Source organism: Oncorhynchus masou, chromosome 15 (assembly GCF_036934945.1).
Source record: "Oncorhynchus masou masou isolate Uvic2021 chromosome 15, UVic_Omas_1.1, whole genome shotgun sequence".
NCBI classification, from domain to species: Eukaryota; Metazoa; Chordata; class Actinopteri; order Salmoniformes; family Salmonidae; genus Oncorhynchus; species Oncorhynchus masou.
Window position 1 is genome coordinate 27,292,958 of NC_088226.1, and position 22,201 is coordinate 27,315,158.

A 22,201-nucleotide genomic window follows, 5' to 3' on the forward strand; every position below is an offset into this window, starting at 1 on the left:
ATGTCAGACTATGAAGTGTCAGTGCAGCAGCTCAATGATCTGTGTGCCAACGTTGACGGTTACTACAGCATGCCAACACACCATGTCGACGAGGTGTTCCCCAGGATATATGTTGGAAATGCGTGAGTTTCATTTGCTTGAGTTAATGTGTCAATGAAATGTTCATTCTAAACTTTATAGACAGGTATAAGGCTATTTGATCAACTTTGGTCTTGGCACACTTATCTGAAGCTAAATATGAGGTAGCAGTATTATGATATTAAAATGGAGTATAGTCTACTGGCCTCAGTCATATACACTGATTGTACAAAACATTAGGAACACCTGCTCTTTCCATGACATAGACTGACCAGGTTAATCCAGATGAAGGCTATGATCCCTTATTGATGTCACTTGTTAAATCCAAAAATAATGATTTTTAAACCTCGAGACAATTGAGACATTGATTGTGTATATGTTCCATTCAGAGGGTGAATGGGCAAGACAAAAGATTGAGTTACTTTTGAACGGGTAATGGTAGTAGGTGCCAGGCGCAGCAGTTTGTGTATCAAGAACTGCAACGCTGCTGGGTTTTTCACGCTTGACAGTTTCCCGTGTGTATCAAGAATGGTCCACCACCCAAATGACATACTGTATAGCCAACTTGACACCACAGTGGGAGGCATTGGAGTAAACATGGGTCAGCATTCCTGTGGAACACTTTTGACACCTTGCCCCAACGAATTGACAATGTTCTGAGGGCAAAAGCTGGAGCAACTCAATATTAGAAAGGTGTTCCTAATGTTTTGTAAAAGTATTTAGTCAGCCACCAATTGTGTAAGTTCTCCCACTTAATAAAAAGATGAGAGAGGCCTGTAATTTTCATCATAGGTACACTTCAACTATGACAGACAAAATCCAGAGAAAACAAATCCAGAAAATCACATTGTAGGATTTTTAATGAATTTATTTGCAAATTATGGTGGAAAATAAGTATTTGGTCAATAACAAAAGTTTATCTCAATACTTTGTTATATACCCTTTGTTGGCAATGACAGAGGTCAAACGTTTTCTGTAAGTCTTCATGAGGTTTTCACACACTGTTGCTGGTATTTTGGCCCATTCCTCCATGCAGATCTCCTCTAGAGCAGATTTTGTATGGGGTTGAGATCTGGAGACTGGCCTGGCCACTCCAGGACCTTGAAATGCTTCTTACGAAGCCACTCCTTCGTTGCCCGGGCGGTGTGTTTGGGATCATTGTCATGCTGAAAGACCCAGCCACGTCTCATCTGCAATGCCAGTGCTGATGGAAGGAGGTTTCACTCAAAATCTCACGATACATGGCCAAACGTTTTCTGTAAGTCTTCACAAGGTTTTCACACAATGTTGCTGGTATTTTGGCCCATTCCTCCATGCAGATCTCCTCTAGAGCAGTGATGTTTTGGGGCTGTTGCTGGGCAACACAGACTTTCTACTCCCTCCAAAGATTTTCTATGGGGTTGAGATCTGGGACCAGGACCTTGAAATGCTTCTTACGAAGCCACTCCTTTGTTGCCCGGGCGGTGTGTATGGGATCATTGTCATGCTGAAAGACCCAGCCACGTTTAATCTTCAATGCCCTTGCTGATGGAAAACTCAAAATCTCACGATACATGGGTTTCATTCTTCTTCATTCATTCTTTCCTTTACACGGATCAGTCGTTCTGGTCCCTTTGCAGAAAAACAGCCCCAAAGCATGATGTTTCCACCCCCATGCTTCACAGTAGGTATGGTGTTCTTTGTCAGCATTCTTTGTCCTCTGTTACTGTGGTCCCAGCTCTCTGCAGGTCATTCATTAGGTCCCCCTGTGTGGTTCTGGGATTTTTGCTCACCGTTCTTGTGATCATTTTGACCCCACTGGGTGAGATCTTGCGTGGAGCCCCAGATCGAGGGAGATTATCAGTGGTCTTGTATGTCTTCCATTTCCTAATAATTGCTCCCACAGTTGATTTCTTCAAACCAAGCTGCTTAACTATTGCAGATTCAGTCTTCCCAGCCTGGTGCAGGTCTACAATTTTGTTTCTGGTGTCCTTGACAGCTCTTTGGTCTTGGCCATAGTGCAGTTTGGAGTGTGACTGCTTGAGGTTGTGGACAGGTGTCTTTTATACTGATAACAAGTTCAAACAGGTGCCATTAATATAGATAACGAGTGGAGGACAAGTTATAGGTCTGTGAGAGCCAGAAATCTTGCTTGTTTGTAGGTGACCAAATACTTATTTTCCACCATAATTTGCAAATTAATTAATTAAAAATCCTACAATGTGATTTTCTGGATTTTTTTTCTCATTTTGTCTGTCATAGTTGAAATGTACCTATGATGAAAATTACAGGCCTCTCATCTTTTTTAAGTGGGAGAACTTGCATAATTGGTGGCTGACTAAATTCTTTTTTGCCCCACTGTATGTAACAGTATAGCTTCCGTCCCTCACCTCACCCCTACCTGGGCTCGAACCAGGGACCCTCTGCACACATCAACAACAGCCACGATTGAAGCATCAATACCCATTGCTCCATAAAAGCTGCTGCCCTTGCAGAGCAAGGGGAACAACTAGTTCAAGGTCTCAAAGCGAGTGATGTCCCTGACTGAAACGTTATTAGCGTTATCACCGGCAACAACGTCGCCTGGATAAAAGTGCTCTTCACTGACGAGTCGCGGTTTTGTCTCACCAGGGGTGATGATCGGATTCGCGTTTATCGTTGAAGGAATGAGCGTTACACCGAGGCCTGTACTCTGGAGCAGGATCGATTTGGAGGTGGAGGGTCCGTCATGGTCTGGGGCGTTGTGTCACAGCATCATCGGACTGAGCTTGTTGTCATTGCAGGCCGTCTCAACGCTGTGCGTTAATAGGGCAGACATCCTCCACCTTCATGTGGTACCCTTCCTGCAGGCTCCTCCTGACATGACCCTCCAGCATGACACCAGCCATACGGCTCATTCTGTGCGTGATTTCAGGAATGTCAGTGTTTGCCAGTGTTTGCCATGGCCAGCGAAGAGCCCGGAATTCAATTCTATTGAGCACATCTTGGAACTGTTGGATCGAAGGGTGAGGGCTAGGGCCATTCCCCCCTGAAATGTCCGGGAACTTGCAGGTGTCTTGGTGTAAGAGCGGGTAACATCTCACAGCAAGAACTGGCAATCTAGTGCAGTCCATGAGGAGGAGATGCACTGCAGTACTTAATGCAGCTGGTGGCCACATCAGTAGTGATTGTTACTTTTGATTTTGATCTCCCTTTGTTCAGGGACACATTATTCCATTTCTGTTGGTCACAGGTCTGTGGAACTTGTTCAGTTTATGTCTCAGTTGTCGAATCTTATGTTCATACAAATATTTAAACTTGTTAAGTTTGCTGAAAATAAATGCAGTTGACAGTGAGAGGACGTTTCTTTTTTTTGCTGAGTTTAGAAATTGCAAATTCAACAATGAGTGGTTTGGAAGGAATCAGTGGCTAACTGCAAACTAGCCTGCTGAGCAATAACTAGCCTGTTATTCAGTGGAGTGGGTGTGTGGTCCAAGTCTGGGTTTAAGGGTCTCTTTTCCAAGCTTAAAAATATAAACATTCAACATTGGCCATGCTGTCAATCCAGCATGACTTTTGTCTTGTTCAAAACAGCTGGAAACTTGGAACTTGGAAATCACAGGCTTCAGTGAGTTCAAGACAACTGGGAACTCTGGGGAAAAAAAAACTCAGACTGGGAAAATACGTTTTGAACAGTCATCCAACTCGGAATTCCATGTCGGGAACAATGGCCTCATTTTAGAGCTCTGACCTGAAGATCAATGACATTATGATCTGACCTTGTCCCCCCCCCCCCACTCAGTTGTTCCCGGTTTCCAGTTGTATTGAAAGCACCATAAATCCAGAGAATGACAGATTTTGATAACAAAGTTTGATGACAAAATGTTCCCATGAAAGACCATTGCGCCACCTTCCTCTTCAAGTGAGCCCAGCACAACAACGTGATCCAAAATGGTCGTGTGCTGCTGCATAAATTATGTAATATGCCAGGGAGATATGTATACTGTATATGTATACTGTAGCTAAGAAAGTAATGCTAAATGTATGTTGTGTAGTAAGGTGTTAGCTGTTGGTTGTGCACATGAAGCCTATAGCCTGTTCTAGAGAAATGTAATCATCAAATATTGTAAGAGCTTTCATTGTCTGCTTATATGCCCCCTTTATTTGTCCTACGGTTCTGACTTGGTGTACAAGGAGAATACTGTAAGAACGGCCAATGTTCTGAATTCTGTCGCTGTACATTTCAAAAGTGCTGAACAAATAGTTATTAACAACATCCGTCCTAGCTCGCTCATTAATGTCTTAATCAAAATTACAGACTGCCTCTTATCTGCTTGCCGTCCCCTTATGCCATAATTTGTACATCTCAATTGTCTGTAGACACCACATTTCTCTAAGTATGTTAGCCATATTAGCTATGTTTTTTTAAAGGCAGTAAATGTGGCTGAATTAACTGTTTTGCTGCCAGACAAGGCTCCGCTGATAGCCAGGTGTAGCGGCGGTTACGGATTCACTCCATGTTGCTGAAAATAAATATTTTCTCTTGGGCTTTATGAAGGCCTTTGAGGGTTTGAGGGTACCTTTTGCCACCTTTTCTGGCATGCACCAAAATTCTTATTTTTTTAAGTTTGCCCCACCAAGATTTACATGCTAAAATGGACACTGGTAATGGCACAGCTAAATAACACACCCCTGTACAACTTTATACCACTACACATATACAATGCCTTAAGAAAGTATTCCTTACCCTGACATTTAGATATTTTATGTTATTTTGTGTGATTTTTAAAAATAGATTCAATTTAGATTTTTGGTCACTATAATTCACACAATAACCCATAACATCAAAGAGGAATTATGTTTTTTTTTTTTAAAGATACAATTTAATAAAAAACTGAAAAGCTGAAATAAGTCATAACATAAATTGTATAGACTCACTCTGTGTGCAATAATATAGTGTTTAGCATCATTTTTGAAGTAGTACTTCATCTCTGTAACCCACACACAATTATCTGTAATGTATCTCAGTCGGGGCAGTGAATTTCAAACACAGATTCAACCAAAAAGACCAGGGAGATTTTCCAATGCCTTGCAAAGAAGGTTGATGGAGGATGGGTAAATTAAAAAAGAACATTGTGTAATATTCCCTTGAGCATGGTGAAGTTATTAATTACACTTTGGATGGTGTATTAATACACCCAGTCACTGGAAGGAAAAGCGGGTTCAGTCTGCTTTCCACCAGACACTGGGATATTAATTCACATTTCAGCAGGACAACAACATAAAACACAAGGCCAAATCTTCACTGGACTGAAGACAGTGGATGTTCCCGAGTGGGCGAGTTGAATTTTGACTTAAATCTACTTGAAAATCTATGGTAAGACCTGAAAATGGTTGTCTAGCAATGATCATCAACCAATTTGTCAGAGTTTGAAGAATTACAAAAATAATAAAATGGGCAAATGTTGCACAATCCAGGTGTGGAAAGTTCTTAGAGACTTATCCAGAAAGACTCACAGCTGTAATGGTTGCCAAGGGTGATCTATAAAGTGTTGACTCAGGGGAGTGCATACTTATGTAAATTAGATATTTCTGTATTTCATTTCAAATAAATTAGCAAACATTTAGAATCATGTTTTCACTTTGTCATTATGGGGTATTCTGTATAGATGGGTTAAAAAAATATTTAAACCATTTTGAATTCAGGATGTAACAACAAAATGTGAAATAAGTGAAGGCATTGTATATGCCTGTATATATATATAGTACCACTCTAGGTTTGTAATGGTTATGACACCTACAGCACTTTGTTTTTTAGTATTGTGGCCATGAACACGATGCGTCTGAAGAAGCTAGGCATCACCCACATTCTGAATGCAGCGGAAGGCAACTCCTTCATGCACGTTAACACCAACGCAGAGTTCTACGCTGGCACAGGCATCACATACCACGGCATGGGCGCCAGTGACACAGACCACTTTGACCTCAGCATCTACTTCGAGGAGGGGGCGAACTTCATTGAGAAGGCCTTGGCACACAATGATGGGAAGGGTAAGATAAAACCTTTCTGAGACAAGGGAAAATGAACACCTGAGTTAGAGAGGTGCAGGCCGACGGAGCAAAACACTTAGAGCAATAGTTAGCCACCTCTTTTTCTTTTAAGGCAAAACAAATGTGGGAAGAGTAAGGTAACAGTTAATTGTTTTGGTGTGAGCCTCTGCATGAGATCAGTGGAATATAATAAATGACAGTACATGACCTCATCGCGCTAAGATTATGAAAATGGTCTTCTGTGGTCAAATGGGATGACTCAGTTTCAACACAGTCACACCAGGGATGGATGCAGAGTTGACTTCAGAAGAATCAATTCTATTTTAATAGATTTTTGGCATCGTGCATGTAGAAACTGGAAATTTGAGTTGAATTCAAATGCAGAATTGTCTCAATTTAGAAATATTAAAGGAAATACATTGACGCAACATTTTATCCCAGTATTTTATGTAATATTTTATCCTTATTTGTTGCAATATTGTGTCCCGTTCTCTCTGACCTAAAACCCTTCTCCATGTCCCTCAGGTAAAGTGTACGTTCACTGCAGAGAGGGCTACAGCCGCTCCCCAACACTGGTCATCGCCTACCTGATGCTGCGCCACAGGATGGACATTCAGTCCGCCCTGTCCATGGTACGACAGAAGAGAGAGATCGGCCCTAACGATGGCTTCCTGCGCCAGCTGTGTCGCCTCAACGAAACTATGGCGGCCGAAGGAAAGTTCTGGAACCAATGACGGTTTTCTTTCCCCTGTACTCGTACAAGTATGTACAGATAAACAGACACGTGAAAGAGTGTAGGTATTCAGGACACCTGGAAAGTATGTACCTGTAAATGTACACAGATACGCCATTCACTGACTGCCATCCTTGACTTGTAGGCTGGCTCAAGCATGGCTTGTCCTTTGATTTAAATTCAGAAAGACACTGTATTCAAGTGAAAGGGAATACTTAGTCAGTTGTAAAACTGAATGCATTCAACTGAAATGTGTATTCCGCATTTAACCCAACCCCTCTGAATCAGGGAGGAACCCTCACACTCAGGAACAATCCCTACAACTCCCCCTCTGTCTCTCCATCCAATTCCTTCCTTCCTTCACACTGCCAGTCTTTTCTAGCCTCTGTGCTGTGGAGCTTGCATCTACTCGTCAAGGTGATTTCTAGAGAACCATTGAATGGTTATGTTATCAGGTTTACTTTTCCTCCTGCTCCATTTGAGTGTCTAAATAAGAAATAGTTCTCATTTTGCTGTAGCATGTTTTTTTTGCACATTTATGAGAAACTATCATGGTTTACATATGGCCTACAGTCTAACTGAGATCATGGTATATTCTTACACACACACACGACATGAGGACTAAACTAAGGCCCCTGACCAATCGTTTGTATGACATGCAGTCCTCCCAATCCCATCTGTCTATAATATTCTTTCACATCTTCCCACTGCTGGTAACACAGATCATGTGACACACCAAATTAACGTATATTCGAAAGTATATTCGATTACTTTTTAGTTAGTAGAGATTTATGTAGTATTGATATGGTTAACCTACAGTACCAGTCAAAAGTTTGGACTCACCTACTCATTCAAGGGTTTTTCTTTACATGTTCTATTTTCTACATTGTAGAATACTAGTGAAAAGATCAAAACTATGAAATAACAAATATAAAATCATAGTAACCAAAAAAGTGTTAAACAAATAAAAATATAGTTTATCTTTGAGATTTTTCAAAGTAGCCACCCTTTGCCTAATAAAGGTAAAAATAAATTGCATTGACAGATTTGCACACTCTTGGCATTCTCTCAACCAACTTCACCTGGAATGCTTTTCCAACAGTCTTGAAGGAGTTCCCACATATGCTGAGCACTTGCTGGCTGCATTTTCTTCACTCTGCAGTCCAACTCATCCCAAACCATATCAATTGGGTTGAGGTCAGGTGATTGTGGAGGCCAGGTCATTTGATGCAGCACTAGATCACTCTCCTTCTTGGTCAAATAGCTCTTACACAGCCTGGAGGTATGTTGGGTCATTGCCTGGGGGTATGTTGGGTCAAACAAATGATATACCATCTGGTTTGTGTTTAGTGGGACTGGCATATCGCTGCAGAATGCTGTGGTAGCCATGCTGGTTAAGTGTGCCTTGAATTGTAAATAAATCACTGACAGTGTCACACCTCCTCCAACATGCTTCACGGTGGGAACCACACATGCAGAGATCATCTGTTCACCTACTCTGCGTCCCACAAAGACACGGAAGTTGGAACCAAAAATCTCAAATTTGGACTCCTCAGACCAAAGGGGCAAATTTACACTGGTCTAATGTCTATTGCTAGTGTTTCTTGGCCCAAGCAAGTCTCTTCTTATTATTGGTGTCCTTTAGTAGTGGTTTCTTTGCAGCCTGATTCACACAGTCTCCTCTGAACAGTTGATGTTAAGATGTGTATGTTACTTGAACTCTGTGAAGCATTTATTTAGGCTGCAATTTCTGAGGCTGGTAACTCTAATGAACTTATCCTCTGAAGCAGAGATAACTCTGGGTCTTCCAAACTGTTATTTAGCTGTTTTTTTTAAAGAAGAAACCACTAGTACAGATAGTATTTCTTATTTAGTTTTGTCGTTATTTTTTCTAATTGTATTTCTTCAGTGAATACCAGGTATACTGATACTATTGAAAAAGTTGTGTAGAGATTCTGCTATTGACCAGCAGGGGGATTGAGTCCATTATAACCTTTATGTGAGCAGCAATATATCAGGCTGGACAACATTTGGTGTTCTCTGTCTGTATCAGCTGGTCTGGGGCTGGCTCTGCTGATATTCCTGTAATGCCTGCATACCGTTAGGAATGGGGTAGGATGGCCTGTATTCACAAAACGTCTCAGAGTAGGACAGCTGATCTAGGATCAGTTTAGCCTTTCAGATAAGAATAATACAAATTATTACTTGAAAGTGGGAACTGATCCTAGATAAGCTCTCTTACTCTGAGACACTGAATACAAGCAAAACAGCTCCACTGTCTCTCTACAGGTAGGCCATCTATCTGATGCTGTCTGGTCCAAACGAGTATGACATTGTTGCCGCCCATAGTATTGAAGGAAAGGGAAGTCAGCGAGCATTTCGCCTCCTTTGATAAAGAGAGTATAAAAACATTTGCCAATAAGTGTTGAGCTAAACTGAGCAAGTTCAAAGGTGAATGGTCATGGCGCACCAACAAAAAAGTGTCAAGGGAAATCAGCTTGGAATTTTGCATCACTGCAATCAAATCCCATTGAGAGCATACGTAATTGACAGAAAAACGTGAATTGTTGCGTCTCGTTGTGATGTCCTTCAGTGGCTAGCTAGCAGAAATTGTCCCTTTCCTAAAATAGCCATGGATGGAGATAGGGATTTGGATTTGTGGTTTTACTTAATTCTCCATACTGGCCAATGATTATAATGGCAATTCTGATCCAACTATTAAATTCATACATTGTTGAGCCCCTGGCCTGAGAGGATGAAAGTTCAACATGTAGCTAGATGCAGAAGGCTAATGTTAACTACTAACGTTGTACATGAATGGAAGTTAGGATAGCGAGCAAGCATTTTAGCCAGGTAGCCTAGGACAAGAAAAAATACTATTATGTACTGTATGCCTGAAAGAGTGACAGATAGTTTTGAGGCCGTTTTGCCAACATGAAAGAGAGGAGGATGCCATTATGTGGTTCTCTACAAGTAGGGTGAGTCATCATGTTTTTCTACTTGCGCACACACATGCACAGCTAACCTTGTGGGGACACACAATTCAGTCCCATTCAAAATCCTATTTTCCCTAACCCAAAAACCTAACCTCAACCCTAACCCTAGCGTATTACCCTAAAATCAACCCTAGCTCCTAACATCAATTCTAATCTTAACCCTAAAACCCCTTAGAAATAGCATTTGACCTTGTGGGGGACTAACAAAATGTCCCCAGTTGGTCAAATGTTTGTTTGTTTACTATTCTTGTGGGGATGGCTGGTCCCCACAAGAATAGTTAAACATAGCTATGTTGATTGGAATAAATAGTTTTTGGTATATTTTAGTTGTCACTGTATTAGACTAAGCAGAGGTGATTTGATGATGCTGAAATGTTGAAGTTGAAATGGTGCTGGAATAGTGGAGGCAGATGTTTTCTTTGTGACTTGCGGTAACTCTCTGAAGTTCTAAATCAATTTGTTTAGTGGTCTGAAAATGTCATAAACATTGACTTGCTTGACCATGCTACAGGTCATGTAACTAACTGTCTGTTACTGTACCTGCAATATGCTTTGTGGACTTCACTGGGCAGAGGTTGCTATCTGGCTTTGTGATAAAACAAAGATGTGTTTGAATTAATTCTGCCACTGTGTCTTCTTATTGTCTCTGCCTTTAGGCCTAGTATATATCACGGTTGCAAGGCATATGAATTAACAAGGTTATAGAGCAAACAACACAATAATCACAACACATAGGTTGTAATATTGCCCAGCTTCCCCAGTGACTTTACCTACTGAATACCTATGTGAGAATGCTGTTCATCGACTACAGCTCGGCATTTAACACCATAGTACCCTCCAAGCTCGTCATCAAGCTCGAGACCCTGGGTCTCGTCCCCGCCCTGTGCAACTGGGTACTGGACTTCCTGACGGGCCGCCCCCAGGTGGTGAGGGTAGGCAACAACATCTCCACCCCGCTGATCCTCAACACTGGGGCCCCACAAGGGTGCGTTCTGAGCCCTCTCCTGTACTCCCTGTTCACCCACGACTGCGCGGCCACGCACGCCTCCAACTCAATCATCAAGTTTGCGGACGACACAACAGTGGTAGGCTTGATTACCAACAACGACAAGACGGCCTACAGGGAGGAGGTGAGGGCCCTAAGCGTGTGGTGTCAGGACAATAACCTCACACTCAACGTCAACAAAACTAAGGAGATGATTGTGGACTTCAGGAAACAGCAGAGGGAACACCCCCCTATCCACATCGATGGAACAGTAGTGGAGAGGGTAGTAAGTTTTAAGTTCCTCGGCATACACATCACAGACAAACTGAATTGGTCCACTCACACAGACAGCATCGTGAAGAAGGCGCAGCAGCGCCTCTTCAACCTCAGGAGGCTGAAGAAATTCGGCTTGTCACCAAATGCACTCACAAACTTCTACAGATGCACAATCGAGAGCATCCTGGCGTGCTGTATCACCGCCTGGTACGGCAACTGCTCCGCCCACAACCGTAAGGCTCTCCAGAGGGTAGTGAGGTCTGCACAACGTATCACCGGGGGCAAACTACCTGCCCTCCAGCACACCTACACCACCCGATGTTACAGGAAGGCCATAAAGATCATCAAGGACAACACCCACCCGAGCCACTGCCTGTTCACCCCGCTATCATCCAGAAGGCGAGGTCAGTACAGGTGCATCAAAGCTGGGACCGAGAGACTGAAAAACAGCTTCTATCTCAAGGCCATCAAACTGTTAAACAGCAACCACTAACATTGAGTGGCTGCTGCCAACACACTGACTCAACTCCAGCCACTTTAATAATGGGAATTGATGGGAAATTATGTAAAATATATCACTAGCCACTTTAACCAATGCTACCTAATATAATGTTTACATACCCTACATTATTCATCTCATATGTATACAATGCTACCTAATAGACTGTCAGAGCTTCAAAACAGAGCTGCTCCCTCCGGGTCAGACAGGTTGCAAAAGTTTCTGAGTTCACAGAGTAACACACACACAGGCTGACAGACGACTGACAGACGATACTGTACTCTATCATCTACTGCATCCTTATGTAATACATGTATCACTAGCCACTTTAACTATGCCACTTTGTTTACATACTCATCTCATATGTATATACTGTCCTCGATACCATCTACTGTATCTTGCCTATGCTGCTCTGCACCATCACTCATTCATATCATTATGTACATATTCTTTATCCCCTTACACTGTGTATAAGAAATTAGTTTTGGAATTGTTAGTTAGATTACTTGTTGGTTATTACTGCATTGTCGGAACTAGAAGCACAAGTATTTCGCTACACTCGCATTAACATCTGCTAACCATGTGTATGTGACAAATAAAATTTGATTTGGTTATGTAACACTGTTTTGCATGAGTGTGTGTGCAGAGGGGGTTGGGCGATATTATTGAATATACTATTTGAAGCGTGGACGGCAGGCTATTTACATTCACAGAGTGAAGAAACTCATGCTTGAATTAACCTGTGCCCAGGCACGTGCTCAAACATTATATTGATGACATGGACACTTCACATTACTCACAAGCTCTGGTTTCATTTAAACTACAGTCTCATATACAGTATCTACAAGTTTTCTAAATAAGTAGTGTCCTTTTTTAATGTAATGCAATTTGATGAGCATGTGTATGTGAGAGTGGAAGTATGTGTGTGTGTGCTATTTTTGTGCCTTTCTGTGGTGCTGCAAGCACTCTCCTGAGCAGAAAAATCTGTAACTGATGTCTGAGTGAGTCGTCTGTCAGCCTGTGTGTGTGTTACTCTGTGAACTCAGAAACTTTTGCAACCTGTCTGACCAGGGGGGAGCAGCTCTGTTTTGAAGCTCTGACAGTCTATCTGTTGCACAGAGAACAAGGGTGGGAAAGACAGGCTGTGATTGGTGGAGAGGAAGACTGCCTTTATGACGTCATCTCCTCCCCAACTATCTAAAGCAACCTCACATGGAGTTCACAGTACTGTACTTATTCAGGTTCAAGTTCAAAACAGTTCAAAACAAGACAGATAAAGACAGAGAAAGAGAGTATGTATTTATTAGATACATACATTGCGACTAGACTAGCAACAACTACTGTACAAATATTTTCTTTTAAAACAATGAACACAAATCTCAAAACCACATTTTACAATTGCCCTGGTTGATTGTTTGAACCAGTCAGCCCAACACAGAACAACACATATCGGACATAACATAACACCATCAGTCAATATAATATATGCAAAATGAACAGAACACTGGCTTGAGCAGCAGCAGGTGACAGGAATCACAGTGCATTTCCGGAAGTGTCTCGTGTGTGTTTGTGTTGTAGTAGTACACTGTTTGTACAATTCAATTATATATACTTTTTTACATTTTATTCTGACAAAACCCCTGAAAGTTATTATTTGATTAAGAACCGTGGCACAACAGTCACATGGGTTATATAACTTTAATACTTGTAGGACCTAGGCTGAGAAACCCTGATGATGACTGCATGAGGCTATGTTTTTCTGGGGGAGAGACACACATTGAGGCTTGCATCCGGTGCTTTCACTTGAGCTAAAATTGCAGTTTTATAAGAGAAAAAGTGTCAACAAGCAGCCATCAAAATGGAAAAAAATGACGTGAAGAACCACTACTGTGCATCAACTTGCATAGTTATAATATATGCTTTTTCTCAAGCAATAATACCATATAAAGAGATTATCTGTCCAAATGTTATGATTTGTTGGCCATCTTGCATGTAACAAAAGTCCTGTTAAGTGGCAGATATGGTGTAGTGGTAACACTCCCCACTCTCAACACACGCCGGAGACCTGGGTTCAACCCCTGAGTTGTCCCTTTCAACTTCCTCCCTTCTCCACCTCTGTATCACCTTGTCATTTCTAAACTCTTGAAATAAAGCTTAATAATAAGCTAAGTTAAACAAACTGAGGGGTGCTGAATCTATAACCTGACAACCTACGGTTGCATTCACTATCAATACCTTTTTCTAAGGGAAAACCAAAATGAGAACTCTTATTCAAAAGATTTCGAAACAGTTTCTCCCATTTTGTGCCTTCATTAGGAACATGACCATAGCCGCGGGGAGTAGGAGTGCTGAAATAGGTGCAGCACAAACTGGTAAATTGCCAAAATTATTAATTATTAAACTTGACAAAATTAAATAATTAGTCCTGTTTGTACATATTTCTAAATAAATAAAATAATCCAAAATACTACACCAGAGAGGATAATGTAGCGACCGAGGATTAATAGCTTCCTTTACAATATCGCTGTGAATTGTTTAAATCACAAACAGAGCACATAGGCCCACACAGCCTGCAATTTGGGCAGCTGGCTTAATTTCAAACAGCTGATTGTGGAGTTGCGGCTGTTAGTAAACAGCAGCTAGAATTGGTCTTATATTTCAAAATACAATTACTGGAAAAACATAGTCATTTGACTTCAAAACTACGGCTGAAAAGAAAAGACCCTAATCTGTCTGTAGTTAGGCTACCAAATCTCCCAATATTGAGTTTAAAAAATAAATAATTATTTTACCTTTATTTAACAAGGCAAGTCAGTTAAGAACAAATTCTTATCTTCAATGACGGCCTAGGAACAGTAGGTTAACTGCCTGTTCAGGGGCAGAACATCATATATGTACCTTGTCAGCTCAGGGATTCAAACTTGCAACCTTTCAGTTACTAGTCCAATGCTCTAACCACTAGGCTTCCCTGCGTGACCATTCTCCACCCTCTCCGAGTTGGGCATCTCCGGCGCGGCCCACGCTTGGATTGCGTCCTACCTGACAGGTCGCTCCTACCAGGTGGCGTGGCGAGAATCTGTCTCCTCGCCACGCGCTCTCACCACTGGTGTCCCCCAGGGCTCTGTTCTAGGCCCTCTCCTATTCTCGCTATACACCAAGTCACTTGGCTCTGTCATAACCTCACATGGTCTCTCCTATCATTGCTATGCAGACGACACACAATTAATCTTCTCCTTTCCCCCTTCTGATGACCAGGTGGCGAATCGCATCTCTGCATGTCTGGCAGACATATCAGTGTGGATGACGGATCACCACCTCAAGCTGAACCTCGGCAAGACGGAGCTGCTCTTCCTCCCGGGGAAGGACTGCCCGTTCCATGATCTCGCCATCACGGTTGACAACTCCATTGTGTCCTCCTCCCAGAGCGCTAAGAACCTTGGCGTGATCCTGGACAACACCCTGTCGTTCTCAACCAACATCATGGCGGTGGCCCGTTCCTGTAGGTTCATGCTCTACAACATCCGCAGAGTACGACCCTGCCTCACACAGGAAGCGGCGCAGGTCCTAATCCAGGCACTTGTCATCTCCCGTCTGGATTACTGCAACTCGCTGTTGGCTGGGCTCCCTGCCTGTGCCATTAAACCCCTACAACTCATCCAGAACGCCGCAGCCCGTCTGGTGTTCAACCTTCCCAAGTTCTCTCACGTCACCCCGCTCCTCCGCTCTCTCCACTGGCTTCCAGTTGAAGCTCGCATCCGCTACAAGACCATGGTGCTTGCCTACGGAGCTGTGAGGGGAACGGCACCGCAGTACCTCCAGGCTCTGATCAGGCCCTACACCCAAGCAAGGGCACTGCGTTCATCCACCTCTGGCCTGCTCGCCTCCCTACCATTGAGGAAGTACAGTTCCCGCTCAGCCCAGTCAAAACTGTTCGCTGCTCTGGCCCCCAATGGTGGAACAAACTCCCTCACGACGCCAGGACAGCGGAGTCAATCACCACCTTCCGGAGACACCTGAAACCCCACCTCTTCAAGGAATACCTAGGATAAGATAAGTAATCCTTCTCACCACCCCCCCTTAATGATTTAGATGCACTATTGTAAAGTGGCTGTTCCACTGGATGTCAGAAGGTGAATTCACCAATTTGTAAGTCGCTCTGGATAAGAGCGTCTGCTAAATGACTTAAATGTAAATGTAATGTATATGTGACCAGCGGATAGCATCTGCCATCCACGGTGAGCAAACATATTCACAGAATCCCAGCCCCTTTCACTCAGAGTCTGTGCCTCTGAATTATATAAAAAAAATTATACTATAATTTCCTCCACCAGGCCGGATGGATATCATATTGTACAATCTGCATCTCCCCTCTTTCCGTAGGCCCAAACAGTTGTGAATTAAATTAACTTATTAGGCTGCACTGCAGTGACTACTGTTACCAACTCTAGGCCTACTCATCACATTAGGTATTGTATCTTCAACCACCTCCCACAAACACAGAATTCTATAGCCTCCGTTCACCACTCCACATAACATTTAGTCAGACCTGAGCAAATTTGTTAACACCTCTACACAGTTTGTCTCATTGGAAATTTCAGATGTTTTTCTTTTTTACCAGAACCAATATGGTGTATAAAAGTGTTTCCCCCAATCCCGGTCCTTGATTTGAGAATAGAAACTTTACTATCCCATCCATCAGACATGCTCTACACCATTCAACTGGTGGGGCGAGCAGATAAATGTTCAACTGAAACCTCAAGATGGTCATTTGCTTGTCAGCAATATTTGGGTAATACTCTTGTCTTGCCAACACAAAGACCAGGATTGAAAAACACAGAAGTAGGTATTGGACTTTTCCCTCTGCCTATACTGTGTTCGCTCCAAGCTATCCCACAATCTCCCATTCTATATACTGTACTTAATTATTGATTACCACTGGAAATTGACAGGAAATGGATGAGTTTCCACCATACTGCTTTCACTTATCTGGTCCTTTCAGACCAGTATTCATGAAGGTAAGTTGAGAGAAGAGAAAGCACACTGCTAAAGATTGTTTGGACATAATTCAATGGCTGATTTCATAAAAATAATTGTCTCAAGAGCAGGTTGAGGGAGGGAAACGTACCCAAGTAAGAAACTGAACGTAAACAACGTTTGACGTAAGTAAGTCTAACTTTTTAACAATAAAAATAAAAAGAGCTCTGGGATGCCACCATCTCTTGATGTATGTTTTTTTTGTCATAACCTATGAAACATCTAACAAAAATAATTGATCAGTGAGTGTCTGGGCACAAGAACCACTATCACATTCTGCAGAGCAGCAATGCCTGTATGATTTGTCTAGCGTTATGCGTCCAGACCGGTTTGTGCAGTCTTTTCAACTTGCCGTGATAATGACCATAGGAGTTTACAAGACAACCTAATCTGGGACCAGGCTTGGTTAGACAGTGATGAGGGATATAAACAAGAGTTGTGACATAGATATTGTTGAGCTACATTCAATACTGAGCTAGGACAGAACATCCTAATGCACACTATGTGGAGGGAACCTCACCTAAACATCTCCTGATCCTGTGAGTCTATCCCGAGCCTATTAGAGGAAGTGGTTGTGAGAAACTACACTTCAGAGCGAATGTCAAAAGCCTCAAATACCGCTTGAATTTAAGATGATGTCATTTTATATACAGTTCCTGTCAAGAATCTTCACACAAACAATGTGAGCGTACGATAGAGCGGCTGGCTATCCATGCATGCGAACCACAACTCCTTTTCATTCTGTTTCCACTTCATTGTCTGAGGTATGAATAGTTGTTTAAATCTCTCTTTTGTGGTTTCTGTTTTGAAATTTTTATAGCTTGTTTCTTTTTTTACAGTAATACTTTTTCTTAAAAACGTATATAATATTCCTGTTTACATTAAGACAGACAGACGGCAAATTCATGGGGTGACGTTTCCACCAAGTTGTCATCTAAAGTCAGTTTTACTTTAACCCATCTATAGATCAAGGTTAATATTGGTTAAAGGAGAACCGAGGTCAGTGAGTTAAGGGGGACTTCCACCTTGAGCGAACAATACAAACCAGCTGAGATCAAAGTGAAGTTTCATGAAGACCAGAAATAGGGGGCCATTTGAGAGACACCCCTACACTGCACAGATGTTCAGAAAGTGTCTACAGCGGTTTGTTTTACACAGTAAAGCATCATATCAGACAAGCTCTGACAACACAGACATTATCTGAGCAATTAAATCAAATGCTAAACAACAAACAACAACAATCATAACAACAACAAAAAACTCAACATAATTATCCAAGTCGTGAACTAAGATCCAAGTCGTCTTTTCTTTCCCTATGTTTCTGGGCTTTTCTCTTTTTCAAAAAAATGTAAAATACTTTATTGAGATCAATCTGTCAGACAAACAGCATTTCAACCCGGAAGTGTGACATCATCCACTTTCATCATCCATCCAGTTCACAAATATGCAGAAAGACACTTAGTGCACAACATTTTCAGTCTGGGACTTCTCCATTTCATTTCTCTAGTTCAACCGATCGCAGCCGGCACCCGCCCGCCCGTCGAGCATCACCACTCTGGACAGGTCTGACTTAGAATATGTGGACAACTACAAATACCTGGGTGTCTGGTAAGACTGTAAACTCTCCTTCCACACTCGCATTAAGCATCTCCAATCCAAAATTAAATCTAGAATCGGTTTCCTATTTTACAACAAAGCATCCTTCACACATGCTGCCAAACATACCCTCGGAAAACTGACTATCCTACCAATCCTTGCCTTCGGCAATGTCATTTACAAAATAGCCTCCAACAATTTAATCAGCAAATTGGATGCAGTCTATCACAGTGCCATCTGTTTTGTCACCAAAGCCCCATATACTACCCACCACTGCGACCTGTATGCTCTCGTTGGCCGGCCCTCGCTTCATATTCGTCACCAAACCCACTGGCTCCAGGTCATCTATAAGTCTTTGCTAGGTAAAGTCCCACCTTATCTCAGCTCACTGGTCACCATAGCAGCACCCACACGTAGCACGCGCTCCACAGCAGGCATATTTCACTGGTCATCCCCAAAGACAACTCCTCATTTGACCGCCTTTCCTTCTAGTTCTCTGCTGCCAATGACTGGAAGGAATTGCGAAAATCACTGAAGCATGAGTCTTATATCTCCATCACTAACTTTAAGCATCAGCTGTCAGAGCAGCTTACCGATCATTGCACCTGTACACAGCCCATCTGTGAATAGCCCACGCAACTACCTCATCCCCATATTGTTATTCCTTTTTTTGCTCCTTTGCACCTCAGTATCTCTACTTGCACATTCATCTTCTGCACATCTATCACTCCAGTGTTTAATTGCAAAATTGTAATTATTTTGCCACTGTGGCCTATTTATTGCCTTACCTCCCTAATCTTACTACATTTGCACACACTGTATATAGATTTTTCTATTGTGTCATTGACAGTACGTTTGTTTATCCCATGTGTAACTCTGTGTTGTTTGTGTCGCACTGCTTTGCTTTATCTTGGCCAGGTCGCAGTTGTAAATGAGAACTTGTTCTCAACTGGTCTACCTGGTTAAATAAAGGTGAAATAAAACTACATTAAAAAAAGTTTTACATTCTTCATGACGACATATCATTCATGGTCCTGGGATTTCCTTTCCTCTCTAAGTGCTACTTTTGCTTGGGGTTCGATTGGATGTTCAGAGGGGAGCAAGACAGCTATGTTGTGGGGAGGACGGAGTTATGGGGAGGTTAAAGCGAGCGAGGGCAAAGCATGAGATTGTCTTAAAGGGGAGGGGGAGATTGAGGCTAGTTTCCTGGACCCAGATAAAGCCTAGTCCTGGACTAAGAAGTGTGATCAATGGAGATTCTCCATTTAAAGAAGTTAATTTGTGTCCGGGAAGATATCTTTTAAGTTCGAGAATGTAGATGATATTCCTGGTTTAGTAATGTGGTTAGTTAAGGTGGTGCAATAGAAATAGTGTGGAGAATGGGAGGTGTGGGGGTAGCATGGAAGGACACACCTAAGATAACATTTGTCGGTCGATTGTATCCACACTGTCCTGGCACAAGGATGGCCAGCGAGAGCCTGAGGATCCATCAGCTGGGCTGGTGTGATTGATGGTGTCTGAAGGCAGTGTGCTCTGCGGTGCTGGTGAGTCTGATTCTGTGTGAGATTGTCAGTAGTCTAGGGACAACTGGCTGTGTGGAAAAGCTTCCCTTTCTTCTACATGTTGTTAATCACGACCCCTCTGGGGAACATTTCCATGTCGTTCACAGCTAAAGCCAACCCTATTCTACACCTTATCCCAAACCAACCGTCTGGTCAAAGCCTGGCTCCTTCACAGTGATAAAGAGTTGATTATCATTATGCTGCATATCTTTTATGTATCCTTTATTTAAACATTAAAGCCACATTGAGATCGGCATCTCTTTTTCAAGTGAACCATATCACATCTCTGCGCATGTGTTTGAATGACATCCTATTTTCTAGGTTCCTTTAAATCACCTTGTGGTAATACTGAGAATGTGTGTGTATGTGTGTGTGTGTGTGTGTGCGCGTGTAGTGACAGAATGGTAGGCGCCATGATCAAGCTAGGGATTAGGGTAAGACCGCAGGAGAAGAGAGGTATAGCAACAGAGGGCATATATAGGGCAAATACAGGGGGAGACATCACTTTAGTGCAAAAGAAATACCTGTCATTGGCTTTGAAGGAGAGGGGAGGGGGACATGTAGCGAAAGCTCATAGATGGCTGGGTGTAGGATTGGATGTGTAGGGAGGACAGTCAGAGAGTCATCTCAAAGGCCTTGTGGCTCTGTGGCAACCACTTTTCACACTTTAGGAGAAAGGGGGTTGCTACTGTGAATGATGCTGTAAAAGTACAATATGTGGCAGGTTGCACTCTCGGTCTTGTCTCGTCTCTGGACCTGCCACATTGAGAACCAGGGTATCCATCAACAGGTGAACACTGCTGAACTGAGTTAAAGATTGGAGTTTTTTTCGTGTTTTCTTACCACGGGCTTTTGCCTGGCCCGTCCATTGAACTCATTTGGCTTCCAAGGTGTACTGTCTGTCTTTTCCTCCGAAAGAAAGTTTCCTTTGAGTTTGTCATCAGACAGAGAATATTTATACCACCAGTGGGTTTGTTGTTTCTCCTGTCTTGAACATACATAGGGTAATCCAGTATGAGACTTGGTCCTGTGTGATAAAAATACTTCAAAAAGAAAAGTGTAAAAGGTCTGCGGCCTCTCACATTTCATGGGTCATAGAACCATACTGAACAGTGTAGTAGGGGAACAAACAGGTCCATATTGGCAGCTGTGGAAGTGTATTTATTTGCACTCAGAAGGGCAGCTGCTCCGACATGCGAGGTGAGGTAGAATCTGTCAGTGACACCCCCCCCCCCGGTCCCTCAACCAATCCCACATCAGAGGGGGCGGGAGTTCTGTGTGATGGGCAGGGCAACATGGAGGAGACACACACAGTCTGCAACTAGGAAGTGCAGTGCAGCCCAAATGGGAGATGTAGTGGAGGTTTGGGATATGTGGAATGACACAACCTAGGTGAGGATCAACCGTCATATGAGGTAAAAGAACAGTATTGTTTTGTGTGTGTACACACAGAGAGGTATGTATAGGAGAGGTACACATATACACAGGTAGACAGTTATGTTAACTGTATATGTATATTCAGCAAAATATATATATGCAATTGGGTTAAGAGAGGTATGTAATCTGATGAGAAGTATATGGAGGTAAACCAGTGTGTATTATGCAGGTACAGAGATACATGTGCATGCAGTTAGACCGGTGTACTGTATACATGCAGTAAGATAGGTATACAGGACTTGTATGTGTGAGGGTAAACGGTTGCGTATATAAATGCAGGTACTCTTGCACCATTGCACAACAAATTGGATATTGTTTGTATTCATAAATAGGAATGTGTGTTTGCATTGTCATAAAGGGAGGTATATGTGTAACTCTGCACATCAGGGGTGGAAGGGAAGAGTCCAAAAGAGAAAAGTGTAGGGGTACACTTGGTAACTGTCCCAGTGAAGGCTGGTGAGGAGGCTGGTGAAGAGGGGAGCTGGTTGGAGGGTGGAGCCCCCTGATGGAAGCTCAATTGTGGGACAAAATAAAGTAGCTATCCCCCTCGAGTGATGGGCAGCTCTGAAAAGCTATATCAGTCCATGTACTGTATGAATATGTTTGTCTATATATATGTGAGGTTTTGTAAAATTGTGTGATTGTAAGTGTGTATGTTTGTGTCAACCATCTGCCTCTCAGAGTGATTGCCTTCCACTAACACAGAGCTCCATCAGTACCAGTACTCCAACCAGACCTCGTGGGTTTGGACTTGCATACATGTGCACCAGGTGTATAACAACACAGGAGCAGAACATTGCTCAGGGCTGTTAGCTTCTCTGTTAGATAGAGACGCACAGCGCAGCCATAGACCATCAACTCAGAGAGAGGGAGGGGGGGGGGCCCGCAGCCAGAGAACCCCAACTCAGAGAGAGGCCCCACAGCCAGAGAACCCCACTTTAGAGGGGGGCCCCACCCCCCAACTCAAAGTGGGACCCAGCAACCAGAAGAGCCCCA

At 42.7% G+C, this 22,201-nt stretch overlaps 1 protein-coding gene across 1 annotated transcript; it reads left to right on the forward strand.

The window, feature by feature from the left end:
• LOC135555069 (dual specificity protein phosphatase 3-like) lies at positions 1–6,821 on the forward strand. Its single transcript, XM_064987440.1, has 3 exons — positions 1–122; positions 5,855–6,087; positions 6,613–6,821. The coding sequence occupies exons 1-3, from the start codon at positions 1–3 to the stop codon at positions 6,819–6,821; spliced, it is 564 nt and encodes a 187-aa protein (XP_064843512.1).
• The last annotated feature ends 15,380 nt before the right edge of the window (positions 6,822–22,201 follow it).

What these genes read in the sequence shown, in the direction of transcription:
- LOC135555069 (XM_064987440.1), top strand. Translation starts at nt 1, where the DNA reads ATGTCAGACTATGAAGTGTCAGTGCAGCAGCTCAATGATCTGTGTGCC. An exon ending in AGGATATATGTTGGAAATGC is followed by an intron (nt 123 to 5,854) that starts GTGAGTTTCATT and finishes TTTGTTTTTTAG; the next exon opens with TATTGTGGCCATGAACACGA. An exon ending in GGCACACAATGATGGGAAGG is followed by an intron (nt 6,088 to 6,612) that starts GTAAGATAAAAC and finishes CATGTCCCTCAG; the next exon opens with GTAAAGTGTACGTTCACTGC.